This window comes from Oryzias melastigma, linkage group LG19 (assembly GCF_002922805.2).
Source record: "Oryzias melastigma strain HK-1 linkage group LG19, ASM292280v2, whole genome shotgun sequence".
Taxonomy (NCBI): Eukaryota; Metazoa; Chordata; class Actinopteri; order Beloniformes; family Adrianichthyidae; genus Oryzias; species Oryzias melastigma.
In genome coordinates, this window is record NC_050530.1 from 19,291,494 (window position 1) to 19,308,656 (window position 17,163).

Here is a 17,163-nt window from a genome sequence, read left to right on the forward strand (position 1 = left end):
TGAGAGACGCTAGTTTCTTTTTATAGTTCCGCTTTTGTTCGAGCCAAAAAATAGAAATAATTCATATTAATTAAAAAAAATAGGTAATGAATGCAAATCCAAATTTCTTAAAGGCTAACGTAAGACTATGCGGCTCTTTTTAGGTTTTGATCAGTAGAAATTGAGCCCAAATGGCTCTTTTACTGTTATCGGTTGCCAACCCCTGAACTAGACTGAGGCTGGTGTGCCTATTTGGGCTGTAACAATAAATTAAAATGATCTGGAGGGCCGGATATAATTACCCAACAGGCCGGATTCGGCCCCCGGGCCTTGGCTTTGACACATGTGAACTAAAGAAAAAAAGGACCTCCCTCCCAAAATAATAATAAAGACAAGAAAATGTAAGGAAGTACAAATAGACATTAAAAGATAGATGCAGCCTCACACCAGTGTCCTGCTTGTGCCTGTCCATAGCCCGGTAAAAGCAGAAGGTAGTGTCAGGAACAACTTATAAAACATATTAAAAAGATGAACTGATAGCATGATTTTCTAAGCACTTTAAGGGCCTTCGAGGGCTTTGAGAGCCCAAACTCTGCATCCCATAGTGGGGCTGAATCCGAGCCTGCTGCTGAGCGCTTTAACCTGCCACTGGCTTTACTCTGAGGGGACATTCTTCTTCACCCGATGGTGTTTATATGTGTCTAAAAATAACATCTTTTCTTTCCCCGGTGCCCTGCTATGTGCTGTTTAAATAGCTGTCTATATGTCAGCGGAGTTGTTTGAACTGGATCGCCTGCCTCTCTGCGGACCTCGGGCTCGATCTGCTCCTCTGACCACTTTTATTCAGCCGCTTTCGGAGCGCTGCTGCTGCTGCTGCTGCTGAGGCTATTTTTGGAAAGGCAGTGGGAGGCTGTGGTCACACCTTTGTACAGGATGCAGGTAAAGAGCCATCTAAAAAAAATGGAGTTCTCTTTCTTTTATTCCCCTCCTTTTCATGCTGTTGGTGTGAGCAGAGGACAGCGTGTTCATGCAAAAAACAAATCCCCGTGTTTTTTTATAAGTACAGTTCATTTATCCGCCTGCTCTGTCTGTGTGTGTGTGTGTGTGTGTGTGTGTGTGCACGGCGTGTTTGCTGCTGAGAGAACACAGGAGAGAAAAGCGGTAGCTATGGAGTCGTATCCATGGTGCCGTAACTATGGCAACAAAGCTTGAAAAGCTAGTCACTTAATTGGCATCTCTGAGGCGCTCTGGAGCTGAGATCCAGAATAGCAACCCTTGACACATTAATGTTTGCTTCGGCATGCCGGGCAACCATCAGACCATTAACAAAACGCAAGTTAATCAATACCAACGTGTTTGTGTGTGTGCACGTTATTAAAAATACTCACAGTGTCCACTGCAGCTTCTGATTCTTAATTGAGTTGTAAAGCGCCTGCAAAAAAAGAGAGAAAAACACATTTTCAGACAGATGTTGGCAGCACTCATTTATATTCAGGTACATGGCGTCTGCCCTGCTGTGGTTTCCAGGAAAGATGCACAGTAAGCACAATGGCTTCATTCAATAAACTGTATTTAGAAATCACTCCATCAACAGCTCGTTCTGAAAAAGGAAACCCTTCCACTGTCCGACTAATGAGTCCGTCACAAAAAAAAACCCATTCAACTGCCTGAACTGTCAACATCCAGACAAACAGATCAATCACCCAATTAATAATTTAGACATGCATCGACCCGGCGGCCAGAAGGAAAAAAAGATGTGTAAAATTGTTCACAAATAGGCTAAACTCTAATCATATTTACAACCAAGCATTTCTGTACATGCATAGTTTTATTATGATGTTTCTAATCATAGTTCTTGTAGAAAACGTTTGTATACAAAAAAATTGCATTCATTGCTTTTGAGCCCGTTAGTCGTAAGTCCATAGAAAAATGGAATGGACCCGTGAGGGCGGAGCTTCTGTCATCACACGATGTATCTCATTGATCGGTGGAAAGGTTTTACGACAACAGCAAGCGTCCGACCAGCGCTTTCCCGACTCAACATCCAAGCCAAAGTTTTGTTCATTGGTTTTGTCCTCTTTCCAACGCTCAATGGAAACACACTGGAATGGCCCGGACCATTCTAAACCGGCTAAGAGGGGACTGGTCTGGTCCGTACCGCTCAGTGGAAACGAGGCAAAGGAGGCCCAAGTCTGGGTCTCCCTGTACCGGTCCCTAGCCCCGATAAAATTCAAGGTTGTGTCAGGAAGGCCATCCAGCGTAAAACTCTCTGCCAAACCACCAATGCAAATCAGTGATAGCTGATTCGCTGTGGCATTTATCAGGATGTTCATAAAGGTGAACAACATCAAGTTAAACTAACTCTTGTTTTTGGAGACCCTATAGTTTCAGAATGTGATTTTTTTCTATTTGTGCCAGATGAATAAATATAATGTATGTCCTAAAAAGTAAAACTACTTAAAAGTTTATTTATGGATCTTGTATTTTTTTATATTCAGCAAAATAACTTATCATTTAAACATTAATACGAAGCTCCTGTTTGATAAATATTTCTTTAACCCCTTGAATTGATTTCTATCATAAAATAAAAACTATGTTTTTGCTTTCCAGTATAGGTTAAATTAAGTTAATTTTGGAGCAGAAGTAGTTTGCAGCATCAATAATTATAAATTATAAAAATAAAACGTTAATGTTACTATAGTTTTAATAAGGTCTATAGTTTATTCCTTTAGAAAACTTTTATATGACATTAAAACAGAGCAAATCTTTTTTTTACAAATCATATGTATGTGATGTACTTATATCTCAATTGTCAACACACTCTGTGAAGGTGTGGGCCTGAGCAACCTATAACACCATCCGCGCTATATTAGTTTTAGGATCTCAAAGGAGCAGAACTGTCTTCTTTATTCAAGCGTTTCTGTTCACGGCAGAAAACCATCGCCGTACGTTAAACATCATGAATGAAGGTGTTTGGGTCTCAAATGGAGAAAAACCAAAGGAAAAAATAATCCGTCAAACAGTGAGATATCCAGAGTTGAAGGTCCAACTGAATAAAAATAAACAAAAGATTATGAAAGATGGCATCAAACTCTGGCAGAGAAACGACATCCAGGATCTGGCAACAACTAAATCAAAACCGCCGTACAAACTAAAAATGTTAACTGAATCCAGGCGCCACATTAAAAGCAGAAATGTGGCCAAACTATCCAGGGTTGGTCGGCACACGTTCAGCCATTGGAACAATTAAAAAGGCAGAGTTGAAGAAGAAAGATTACAGGCGCCTAAAGTTCTTTTTGTCAATTAATTAATTCCCCTGATGTTCTTAAGAGCAGGGACAAAGGCAGACGTCATCCTTTAGGGATCATTGCGGCTTTATCTATAAAGCCCTTCCAATTATTGATGAATGAGGCCTGGGAACTATTTTTGTGCCTCCAGATCTGACCGGAGCTTTAGGAGACGCAAGCTGGAACGAAGCAAGTGACAAAAGAAGCTGCAGCTGCAACAAAAACCCACTTTAAAGAACAGTTTTAGATCCACATCATGAATACATTTCCCATTTACCTATTTAAAGCAGGAAAACTAGGAGTGCATTTAGTTTAGGATCCTCTCTTTCAGAAAAGCGTGTTTTAAATATAATATACATATATTAGCATTCTATAGGTACTCCTTAAGTTTAAAGACTGCATTTTGTGCATGGACAGCCCATATTTTTGGGACTGAGGCAAAAACACATAAAATATTTTTGTAACACTTGCAAGTACGGCAGCCATCTTTGCAAATAGCCGCCATTTTTCATTTTTTCTTGTGGCTAACATGATTTTCTGAAAGAGGAGATATTAAAGGGATACCAAACAGAGTAGTTGGAGGCTGACTCCATTCTAAGCCAAGATTTGAAAAATACCCCCCCAAAAGGGGCGGGGCTAGTGGGGGCAGACTGAGCAGTGGGGGTGTGGCTTGGATTTATGATTGACAGTTAAGTTTTATGTAGCATACGCTGGGTCTTCAATACGGAGAGTGGTACCGGACGAAGTAATGCAAGTTTCTTCACAGAACTTTCTGAGGAGGTGGGGGCTTTTTTGCTTCCCCCTTATTGTTTCAAGCCGTTAGCTCAAGACGCTGCTTTTGCAGCGGAGCTGAGGGTTTGCAGGTCCGAAGGGATCCTGTCTCTGAGAGAAGTAAAATGCCGCTAGCATCATTAGCCAATAAAGGCTAACGTTTTAAGCAAAGAATCTTGAGTGAAATGTTCACTGCGAATACATCACCAGGACGGAGGTCCCTGGATTCAATGCCAGTTGCACTAACTGGAAAGTTGTGCAATCCAGTAGATTTTTGACAACTGAACACCTACGTGCCATGCTAAAGCTAACAATAACGACCAACCGTTACAGAATCAAAGATGGGCGGGGCTTTTATACCGGAGCTGCGGAGCGTGATGACATGAAACTTCATGGACTTACACCAGTTGGCCAATCGCAAATTCAACTGTAATACCTCATTTGAACCTGTAGGGGGCAGCACACATAGTTTTTGCTTATTTTTTGAAGGAATTAAGCAAGTTTATTTTATTTGTCAAAAATTTGGCAAGCACAGACAGCACTTTTAAAGCCCCATTTATAAAGGTCAACAGACAAAAAAGTTGATTTAGAGTTTGGTTAATCTTTAAGGTACATCCATGCCAAATTTGTCTGAAATATCAACCTAACCGGCTCTGCTAGAGGATACATTTTACATATATCTTTAATATAGTTTTCAGATGATGCAGTCTTGTCTTGTTTGTTTTTTGCAGAACTTTGATGCATCTTTATGTATAAAAATTACTTGAACTGTCGGCATGATTTAGTCAGACTCAGCACATCCAGAACTTCCGAATGATCTCTTTAGCTCTGATGGACAATAAGGACCTCCATAAATGTCTTCTGCTGAAAGCCCGACAGAAACTCTGTTTCACAGTTGGTCTGCTGAAGAGAAGCAGGCTGACAGATGACAGCAGGAGGCTCTCAGCACCATGCAGGCGGTGGCTGCAGCTGATGGACACATGTGACAAATGAGCTGATGGACGAGACACTGATGGGCTGTCCTCGCCGCCGTCTTCAGCTCCGAGTTCCTTATGAATCATAAGGAATGATCGCTAAGAGATTCTGAAGTTAATCAACTGATTTTTACTGCTTTGGTGAATTTGATATGTGTCGTGATTTAAGACTAATTAAATTCAGTTGTCCTCGTGTTTCACCTGCACTAACGAAGCAATCCGTCATTTAAGACTTTTATTACCAAGTGAGGAAAACAGGAAACACAAGAAAACCAGGGAGTTTCCCATCAAATCATGGAGGATCTCAGCCACAGAAGTTTAGCTTGTCTGAATGTTGTTAAAATGTGTAGAAAACATAATCAAAGAAGTCCAGAGGTCCAATTCTGTTACATCAGGTCTACATCATAAGTCTGAAGTGACAAATGTTCATTTACTCAATTGATACCAATGAATGGAAAATAGAGGAGATTTAAAAAATATATATTTTTCTAACACGACTGACTGAAACATTTAACAATGATTAACAATCATTTTGGGCATGAGTCTCTTCAAGTTAAGTGTTAAATTGACACCAAAGTTGGTTCATAATCCATATTTTTTGTTAGATTTCTTGAGTTATTTTAAAAGCAAGGTCCTAAAAAGATCTTAAATCCTGCTGCAGATACATATGACAGGTTTAACAAGGTGTAAAACCATAGAGACGAGAGATTTGGGGTTTTTGCTGTGATTACGTGCAAATTAAACATTTGTTTGAATAAACGATTGCTGTTACAGTTCAGTTATGTTTGATTCTGCAACAAATAAAGACAAAAATGGTTCTTTAGACAAACCCGGAAGGAGAAGCTTGATGGATTAGACAGTAGTGCTGAGCGGATCGATCCAAAAAATCGATAGTATCGATCTCAAGTTGGTATCGGATCACAGTTATTGATATTTCTACTCTTTTTGAAACGTAATAGTATCAGCAAATAGTTCATAGTTCACCATAGTTCATTGCTTTTTTTTGGTTTGGAGTTTTTCATGACCTTCTTCACTTTTTATTTAGTTTCAAGAAGTTTGTATTTTAATAAACTAGTTTCCATTTAATTGAAAATTTTGTCCTAATTCTGTTTTCTAGGTGTATCAAGTAATTTAAAAAAAAGGAAAACTTACAAAAAAATAAATAAATAAGAAAACACTCACAGCAGTTAAAAACAATTGAAATTTTGAGGTTCATGTAACATCCACCGTATTTAAGAAAAATATCGATATTAGTATCGATATCTGTGATTTTGATTGGTATTGGATTGATACTCAAATGCTCCGTATCGCCCAGCCTTTTTAGACACTAAAATAAGGTTGGTTGAGGACTGGGTCCTTTAGTTTGATTTTAGTGTTTCCTTGGATGTTGTCATGTGTTTTTCCTTCTGTCACACATGCTAACAGTTTGCTAATTATCCACAGGTGTCTTAAGTCAGTCATCCTCAGTGTATTTAAGTGTCTGGTTGAAGTTTTTAAGTCCCAGTCATGCCCTGCAACAGGCTAGGGACCTGTCCAGGGTGTACCCCTCCTTCATTAGGCTCTGACAACCCGTGACCCCAAAAGGGATACAGCGGGTTAAGAAAAATGGATAGATGGAAGGAAATCTGTCTCCTGCATTTTGGGTCCAAACACGTCCAGTTTCTGACAGGTTGACGATAAATCTGTCTGATGGCTATAAAATGATAAATATGAATTATGTCGATTTAAAAGAAATCAAAAAATATAAAAAAGAACCTAACATCTTTTAAAATGTGTTTTTTATGTTTGACAGAAGCTCAAATAACTTATTTTTAAAATAAAAGACTTTGAGCTAAACGGGATCATCTAAATTCAGCTCTGGGCAGCTAGAAACCAATGTTGTGCAGCACAAGATAATATGTGCTTTTAACTCAAAAAAGATCAAACTTTTTATCAAAGTTTTGCTTTGCATATAAAATCTGTTCATTCTGGAGGTAGAGTTGAACAAACAAGACGTCTTCAGGTCCACATGGATGTAAAAACCTACATAGTTTATCATCTATGTGAACCTCAGACATCAATTTATACATTTAACTAATCTAAATTAAATAAATGCTAATTAAGTAATCCTCACTTAAAAAATGCTATTTTCTTTTATTTATTTCTTTTTGTTCTTTTTCTCCTCTTTGTCCTCAGCAGTCTTACACTGCTGGGTTTTGTTATTTTAGTTTGGGGTTGGATCTTGGTAGTCTTAGTTTGCTGACTTTGTTTATTTGTTTTCTTTAGGTAGTTTTGGTTAGGCATCCATTAGCAGGGAGCTGCTGACTCTGACGGTTGTCATGACTGGGTCAGCAGTCTCCATGACTTATTTTATGTTTGGAGCCACCATGGAGAGATAAAAGAGACACATGTGGATCTGGAGCTGCAGGTTGCAGACTCCTGGTCTAGTCTATTACAGCTACTGGTTTCAGTGGTTTTAAAGAAACAGAATTAGAGCTACAAAGGACCCCCAAAACACCCCATAATGCTATCTGGAAAACTTCAGACTCAGATAAGACAGACCATGATGGTGATGCAGAGTATACTTTGCAGTACCTTCCTCCTCTTCCTGGCCTGTGGGTGGTTCTGCCCATCCTGAGCTTTGCCCAGCAGGTCTGGAAAGACGAGCGGTTTGAGGGAGCGTGAGCGAGGCGTTCTGGGATAACGAAACGGGTCCATCATCCGGAAGTCCCTTCCGTAGCGCACAGTGCAAAGAGAGCGTGAGCGTAAGCGCCCCGCCGAGTGCAGGCTGTTAACACCAATCATGGTGAGAGCACAGATGAAACGTCCAAAGATAAAAAAAATAAATGAAAGAAAAGAAGCCCTGTGTGTTTAGCCCGTATTAGTCCGGTCTTAGAGGAAGGATGTTCTGGATGGAGTCCAGCAGGTGGTGGTGGGACAGTGCCAGCAAACAGCTGGAACCGGATCCGGTTATTACAGGGAGCAGCCGGTGATCAGGGGAGGCCGCAGAGGGAGGTGGCACATCATCAAGCTGCTGTCAAGTAAGTTAGCACTATCAGCGGAGCGTGCTGTCAGCAGTCTCATCTTTGGGATGTCACCACTCACCAGGCAACACCAGGGCGCACGTCTGATGCTGAATTATTGATAAGGCACCCATGTATTATACATCCTGTGAGTGGGCGGGACTCTCCTCTGCAGGTGAGAACTTTTTCTTGTCTTTTAGATGAAATAGAATCGCAGCAGCCTGATGCATAAATCCACTTCTTTCCCACTGAAAAGGAAACCAGGTTAGGATGCTCACAGGCAGCAGAGGTGAGAATGGGCTGCCGGCGTGAAAGAGGGGTGTTAAAAGAGGAATGACAGGGGGGGAAAGACACACAAGGGTAAACAAGGGTGATCTCTTCATGTGACGCAAACGTACAGTAAACACATAAAATCCAGGGAGATACGGCAAAGGGTGGGAGGGAGAGACGGCCGCCCTCGGACTTCAGCGCAGGGATTCCAAAGAGCGCCCCCAATTTCGTCACAAAACCACAAACGGATTCGAACCGCGGCAGAAGAAAAAAAGTGTGATTAAAAAAAGCAAAAGAGTGAGCGTTCCTGTTGCTCCTGCTGTAAAAAATGGATCCGGCTGATTGTCAGATGATCCTCCTCATGCTCTCGATCCACGCTGACATCCCTCTGCTCGATCTACTTCTCCTCCTGCACGCGCTCTGTGCTGGTTTTAGACTCTCATCGTACATTCAGCGGGTGGGGTGTAGAGGGGAAAAAAAGATTATCTGCTCTCCTTCTGCTAATGTCTCTCATCTTTTCCTCGATCCTTTGCTTTATTCCAACATCCCTTCTGTATTTTTTCCTTCTTCTTTGCTGTGAGGAGGAGGAGGAGGAGGTGGAGGAGGACGAGAGGAAAGGAGAGCGGGCTGCCTGAGTTGAGAGCAAAAAGAAGCCGATAGGGACAGAGCTTTCCTTTCCTCTGCCTCCCTCTCTGTTCGTCAATGCGCACCTCCCTCCCTCCCTCCTTTTTCTCCCTCACAGTCATCAGCAGCAAATCACAGCCTCCCAAAAGCCTTTCTGAGCACACAAACAGGTGAGATTATACATATAGACACACAGAAATACACTTGCAGCGGGTATTAGTATGCAGTGATCATGTGGAGCTATGGGAGGTAAAGTGAGGGTGAAACAGTGCAGCTGCAGTGTATAATCAAACAAGTACCGTTGGTTGAAAAAATATTCTAAATTCTTATAAAGGATTTATTAAGACATTCAATTAATTACAACGTTCTCTGACCTGTTTTAAAAATGATTATAAAAACGCTATCATATTTAATCCACACGTTTCTCAGACCCCTATCTCATTAACATAATTCAAACTTTCCTTAAAAACCCATCGACTATTGTCATGCAGTTCATCATCATTCCACTAGGGGCAGTAGAAGGGATTCTCCTGCTTATTCCAAAATGGCTGCTTCCATGATACTTTTGGCGGGATAATGTTTTTGGTAATTTTAAAAACTTTACAGTGAGAATAACTCATCTATTGTTATTCCGTTTTAAAATGACTATTTGCTGCATTCGATGGATTAAATAGTTGTTGATGATGAATTTGTTATAAAACAGTTACACCAGGTTAAAAATTGGCCCTTTTTCTGAACACTTGTGTCTTTATTTTTCATCTTAAATTAACATTGTTGGAGCAAAAACTTAACAAATAACCTAAAGTAACATAACTGATATTATTAATAATATACTAATATAATACACTAATTTACGCTTATTAAAAAATATATATTTATACAAATATATTAATTTATGATTTCTTTATTAGTGAAAATTATATGGTAAAAAAATATAGTGTGGCGAATAATAAAAAAAAAAAGAATTTTAGAAAAAAAAATACTTTTATAGTATGTTGCAATTTTATACTCTGTCATAAAACAGTGATGAATCCATTTTTATATTAGCTCACATTAAGCTGCAGGCCAGTTGAAACCAGTTAGGGGAAGCTTGAAGGACCAAATCAGTATTTTTCCACTGAAAAGCAAAGCTATAAATTATTTTGCTACCAGGAGCGGTGTAAGAGACACCGACCACTACGGTATGAAGGACCATAAAGAGTTTCCTCTGCCCTGCCAGACATTGGCCTGAACCTACACAGAGACCATCGGGCGTATGTCTATGGAATCCATTTTACAGGGCATTGTCTGTCATGGTGGCGACCCAGAGTAATCTGTACGAGTTGTATCCAACTTTTTATAAAAAGGACTACATTTCAATTGAGTTTTTTGGTCACTTTCAGGTTAGCAGGGACTTCTTCACATTGGATTTCATCAATACATTTAAAAAAAAACATCTGAATTCCAAATATAGATATATTTATATATATATATATATATATAGATAGAGAGAGAGAGAGAGAGAGAGAGAGAGAGAGAGAGAGAGAAAATTCTTAGATGGAGTGGACTTCAAAAATACATACTTATGCTCAGAAAACTAATTTGTGTTCACGTGTTTCATCACTAAACTGAAACTCATCACCACCACCCCAAAACAAACAAAAAGGTAAAAAGTAATGAAAAGGCTGGTGCCAGTAGTAGGACTCATTCAGTGCCCCCGAAGGCCAAAGAAAGTGATGTAACAAGAGTTCAACCTCATCAACACTTATGTATTTGAATGTTTGGTCCTTGTAAACTGAAGCAACACTGCATTAAAGAAAAAAATCTTCCAGGAAAAAGTTTAGCAGATCAGCAAATGCTGGCGCTCATAAATAATGCACCCATAATAATTTTGCCTGCAGGCCTGATGCAGTTTTTGGTTTTGATCCTTAACTAAGCAGCAGCAAATAAAAGCCTCAGTATGTAAATTTTAAATGCTTTATTTAAAGTCTCACTCTGATCATTTTTTGGTCTGTTTTAAAAGCTAACGCAGGAGCCTTTTAATTATGATTAGGTTGATTTTAGCCAAAATAAAAAACACTGTAATTCGCTAACCTTCAGCAGCACACATTCAAGCAACGTCTCTGATGGAAAGTCAACGTAAACACGCGTTTCAAGTGTCCCCATTCAGAACTTTTGCGTTCACCCCTAGCTGGGAAAAGCTACGACTGTTTTGAGCTCTATGTACAAATTGCGTGGCCAATGAATTCAGAGACTGATTTGGTAGTGATGTATGGATTGGGGCTCATTTTATTTTATTTAACCATTTGAAAATGCGGTTTGTGCCTGGCTGGAATTCTATGACACCAAGTCTTTCGTACATCATAATTGAGCTGTTTATTAAAAACTTGAGCAAGATTTGTGACATTTTCAACGCTAAACGTGGGTTCAACAACCTGCATTTAATTTGTTCTTTAATGCACATCAAATTCTTGCTGTGTGCGTGGCTTTAAACATTTTGTGAATATGCTAGCGTGTACCAATGCCGATTTTTTTTTCATGCTACTAACAAGATTGGGAGTTAGCATAGTTGCAGTGACATTTGTTTTAGTTGTATCAGTCTGTTTTCAAAGTTGGAGGATTTGCAAATATGCTAATATGGCTAACGTGTAGCATGTCACAATTGAATTCTAGAACTACTGTTAAAATCTGACTGATGGATTTATCTCTGACTCTTTTGTCACATTTAATGTGCTTTATAGTTTGCCATAGCATGACATAATAGACATAATTTCACTATATAGTGCACTAAATAGTGCGTTTGCGATTTTATAATGCTATGCGAATCCACATTTCCAAAATCCAGTGCTAGGAATTTCCCAGAAGTCTTTGCAAAAAACCAGTGTGCATCGATACTCTCTACATTAGCGAATATAGACCACAATGTAATTTGTTTGAACAATTTTTGTGAAAAATATGGGTTTAATTGTAATTTTTAAATAAACTATTCACATTTTCATCATCAAAACAGTAAGAAAATGTTGTAAAATGTTCATATAGTTTAGATTTTCACTTCAGTTAATTGAGATGTCATATCAGCCGTTTAAAAAAACAAAAACTAAAGTAGTGAGCATGGTGTCTGAATTGCTTTTAAAATCCAGGGCACATGATAGTCCTGCACTACATTGTGTTTTAGTAGTAAAGGGGATTTGGATATAGCCAATGTGTAGACGATGCTGTACTCAAAAATGCTATTTGAGCTTAATTTTCTGTCCACTACAAGATAAATGCCACAAGAACATATCAAAAACATTATTATTCATTGAAGTGGGTCTTTAAGTTTGACAATGATCTGTTTGGTTTTAGTCGTCTTTCCTGCAAAGTGAATAAAAAAAATTATGAATATGAAATTATGTGCCCATAATCGATTTTTAAGGCTACAGAAGCCTTAGATTGACTCACTTTAAGAAAAAAAAAAGTTATAAATGTTCATTTGTCAGAGGAAAACCTAACTGACACTGACCTGACCGTTCGGCTCTTGTGTTGCTCAAGCTGTTGCTAAATTTAAAACATGACAACAGAGGTCAGCTTTGCCACCACAGTTCCTGCTATCAGACCAGACAATTCCTCCCTCATGACCGACATCTGTCTGCTGATATTAGGGTAACATTCGGGCGAGCGGAGAGCTGAGTGGTTTCCCCCCTGGCACCTGCGACTCCGTGAGGAAGAAAATGGAAAGGAACATCAGCCAACCGCAGGGGAGCTCACCTCCACTTTGACAGCAAGGTCCAGTCGTTTGGAACTTCTGCGACAGTGTCCAAAAGTACGACCCTAAACCCCAAAACCTTACTAACTTGAAAATCAAGCCCAAGAAAGTTCTAGATAAGAACTTGTATGTGTTTTTGAAAGCTTATGAGTTCTCCTATTAGCTGTCAGTGGCCCCCACTCAATCCTGCCCCTCTTCTCTCCTCCTCTACCCCTTCCTCAAAGTCCAGACGGCTCGCCGAGAGACTGCAGCATCGTCTCTCCTCTGACCGAAACAGCTGCCTCCTCTTCACGCCCTGCCTTTCTTTTCCTGGACATCTTTCTCCGTCCTGTCCTCTTCAACGGCACCTATTTTTAGAGAAAAGCTGTGTAAGATTTAAGTCATTGTTTGGCCCTTCTTGACAGAGAAAATGGACTAGAATTACCATTTGAATGGTTTGTGAACTGAGTTTTGCTCTCACAGAGCGCTTCCAGATTTCTGTTTACTGACTAGAAACAGACAGCTGCACTGTTTTACTTACAGTTGATCTCTCCGCAATGAAATACAGAAACAGCACAGCACTAAGCGCACTGACCCCAGGGATCTCAAACTACTGACCGGACTCAAATTTCTGAGCCTTCCCACAGGGTGCCTTCAGTAGGGATGCAAAACGAGGAGGTGCAATTATTGTTTGTTCAATTTTTCTATTTACTGCGGGCAGAAAAACAGTATTGATTTCTGTCAAATAATGTTTAGGTGCATATTTTTCCTTTACAGTATCAAGATCCATTTAAAAAAAGCAAAAACAATTACAGAGAAAGGTTAGTTTTATGTTCCCGGTAAATGAAATCAATGAAAAAATGCTCTTTTACATTAATAATTCTTTAACAATGAAGAAAAGACATTTGTTTGAGTGATTCTCTGGTGTGTTTCTATTAATCCTATGCACATAGAGCACAAATGTTAAACCAAAAAATACTACAAAGTGTCTCTAAGTTTGGAAACAAAACTGGTTTGTTGCACCAGAAGGATTTGGAATAATGTTCAATCCCCCTAGCATCATATGTTGCAGTATCACAAATGACCACTAGAGGCTGGTTTCATAAAAAAGGCAATTTACCAGACGACAATGTTAACTCTTTTACATTGTAGCTTTAAGTCCAGTGTTTACATTCTTTTGACAACTGTAACTTTTAATAGTTTATATAAAAAACGCAATTCCAGTAGATTCAGCAGAGTTGGACTTTTGTTTTCATAACTGTCTTAAACCTTGGTGGCATAGATTCAACAAAATACTGGAAATATTTCTCAGAGAATTTGGTTCATATTGACATGAGAGCATCACACAGTTGCTGCAGATTTTGCCGATCTCCCGTTCCACCGCATCCCAAAGGGGATCTATCGGGTTCTGGTGACTGTGGAGGTCATTAGAGTTCAGTGAAGTCCTTGTTCAAGAAACCAGTCGGAGATGATTCCAGCTTTATGACATGGAGTCTTATCCTGCTGGAAGTACCATCAGAAGATGGTACTTTGGTTGACTTTGGCGCTGTAACCATGATCAATTGGTAAAGGGGTCCAAAGTGTGCCAAGAAAATATCCCCCACACTATTACACCACCACCAAGCCTGAACTGATGATACAAGGAAGGATGGATCCATGCTTTCATTTTATTGATGCCAAATTCTGACCCTACCATCTGAATGCTGCAGAAATGGAGATTCATCAGACCAGTAAATGTACAGTACTGCTGTAGCTCATCTGTCTCAAGGTTGTTTTGTGTTCAGAGATTCTCTTCTGCAGACCTCGGTTGTAACCAGTGGTTATATGAGTTACTGTTGACTTTCATTGGGTATTATACCACTTATACTATGATCACTTACAAAAGAAATAAATATTCAATCGCTTTTTAGTACTTTATTCTTGCTACTTTTGTTTAGATCAGTTTTTCACAAAAAGCAATTATTTGATTCGTGGTTCGATTCTATATTGTGCAAATACATTTTACCTGGTAAAACATTGCGATTAATTGTGATCAATCCCAACACAAAAGTGTGATTGATCATTTCTTTTTGCAATTGATTGAGAGCAGTAATTAAAAATAAATAATCTAAATGTAGAGTTTCATGTGTGATTTCCTATTGTGATTATTCGCAGATAATAAATGGTTGCCAAATACAGAGAACAAAAACAAAATTATTTTTTCCAGGTTTGCGATTAATTTGTTAATTTTTTTAATCGATTCCCGGCTCTTGTTTTTTGTTAAACAACACTCATAAGTTTGGCAACTTTGTAAGAATCTTGACTGAATTGGAATAAAATACACAGCGATAAGTTGATGTTCTTCTTGCTTTGCATTTTGTTTCCAGAGCAGATTTTAGACAATTCCTCAGAAGGACAGACCAACATGTGATTCTGTTTATTGCTTGTATTGGTAAAACACTAGAGGAGTCCTCTGTCTTTCCCCTTGCGATCAATGCAGCAATGCAGTTGATAACATCAGAGTTCCTAATTAGCGTTTGAAGCTGCGGATCAGTGTTGGATGGAGCTGCACAGCATGTTCACGTCAGCAGAGTTTGTTCTGCTGCTCGGTAGCGGGCTGGTAACCTACTTCAGAGAATCATTAGCTCCCACTTCAAGCCTGAGAGGGAAGAGTGAGGGAGAGTGCAAGGCTGTGCATGTCTGAGCAGAAAGTTCCCTCTAAAGCACAAACTCAGAACATGACAGAGCTTTAGGTTCTGCAGGGAGCTACGGAACAGAAGCTGCAGAGCAGCTTTGTTCAGCATCCAAGCTGAGGGAAACGGTAAACGAACAATGACATGATTATGGAGGCTTAAGAGCCACCAGAGTCTCTGCGAGCACAAATAATCATCATTTTTGCTGTAATTATCTACACTGACACATGCACTGTTACACATTTCAAGTCACATCCATCCATTTTCCAACAAATATAGTGTTGCTGGAGCTTATCCTAGCCACTGCTGGGCAAAGGTGGCCTACACTCTGAACAATAGTGCAACACAATCACTCACATTCACAACTATAGACAGTTTAGAGTCACCATTTAGCATGTTTTTGGACTGTGGGAGAAAGCAAACATCCTGTAAAAACACACACATGCATCAGAACATGCAAACTCCTCACCGAAAGAATCCAGCTTGGTTTTGAACCAGAACCTTCTCACTGTGAGGCAAGAGTGCTAATCACTACACCACTGTGCAACCTCAAATTAAATAAAAAATATAATTTACAGAATTACTTTTAAGAAAAGTTCATCTGTACCACACATTTCACTGGGATTTATAAGTATTTATGACAGAAAAACTTCCAATTTGACAGAATTGGGATATAATTTTTTTATTTTTGTCCGCCTGATTTATAGTTGGAACAATCCTGACCAACAATCTTAAATACTTTGGTAGGACAATCATAGTTGTAATTTGCTTGGTTAGATCGTTTTGCTCTGATGTGAACTGAAGCTCTGTTAATAAACCAACATTTTTCTAATTATTCTTTACATTCATGTGTTATGACTAACAATATGAACTGCAGCATTGAGTGTGCTATAGTCATTATCTTACTAGTAATTCACTCTTAATTGAGTGCGTTTTACTCATACTTCAGTAAAATCTGTTTGTACTAATGCCAGCCTTATTTAAGTACAATTTTTAGCTAAATTTTATAAACGATGGCGAATAACAAAGCAGTTTTGACTGTTGCCACTACTGTGCAATGGTAACCCATAATAAAAAAGTAGTATTTAAGTATTTAAGTATACTTGAGGATAAGTGGTGTAGGCCACGGATGTCAAATTCATTTTGGTTCAGGGGCCACATTAAACCCAACAATCTCAAGTGGGCCAGACCAGTAAAATAAAAGCAAAATCTTGTTATCTGTAGCTTTATTTTAGTTTTTTTCACAGTTGGAAAAAAATCCTCAACCAACCTAGTAGCCTAATCACTTATCATTACTCATTAATTTAAAATAAAATGTATTTCAATAAAACAAAAAAGAAATTTTTTATTCAATTTCATACCGACTGAATATTTTACATCTAACATTGAAGCAATCCCGATAGTAAACTCAAACTCTCAAACTCTCTGCAAAACAGTGAAAACATAAACCAAATTAAATTTGCAAACATTTGTGAACATTAGAATTTGGAGTTAACCTCCTTTTTAGACCTGAAACTCGGCATCGTTTGGCCTTCATCATGTTTATTTCTTGATCTCTTGTTTTTCTGGTCTTACATTTCCTTTGTTTCCCCTAGTGGTGGAATTGTGCATTGCGGTCATTTCTTTAAAGAACAAAAACTCACTACAGGAATGGCCTAGAAACTTGCGTTTAAGCGAATATTTCCACTGAAACGTCTATGGAAATGTGTTCAAAACTCATGTTCATCCATCATTAGCACATTTTAAGACAGTATGTGGGCTCTGCTTACAAAACGCGTCCATTAAACATGTTGTCATATGAACTATTTGCCCTGATATTCTCTTTTCTCAGCTTTAGAATCCACTGGAATTGCATTAATTGTGTAGTTTGAAGAACGTGTC

General features: G+C 39.0%; 1 protein-coding gene across 2 annotated transcripts in view; it reads right to left on the bottom strand.

Moving 5' to 3' along the window:
• LOC112153989 (PH and SEC7 domain-containing protein 1) overlaps window positions 1–17,163 on the bottom strand; it is a 133,005-nt gene that overhangs the window by 22,088 nt on the left and 93,754 nt on the right. For both annotated transcript variants that reach the window (XM_024284502.2, XM_024284503.2), the window contains exon 11: window positions 1,368–1,411. In XM_024284502.2, the coding sequence (XP_024140270.1) occupies window positions 1,368–1,411 (44 nt within the window). The remainder of the gene's footprint in view (window positions 1–1,367; window positions 1,412–17,163) is intronic.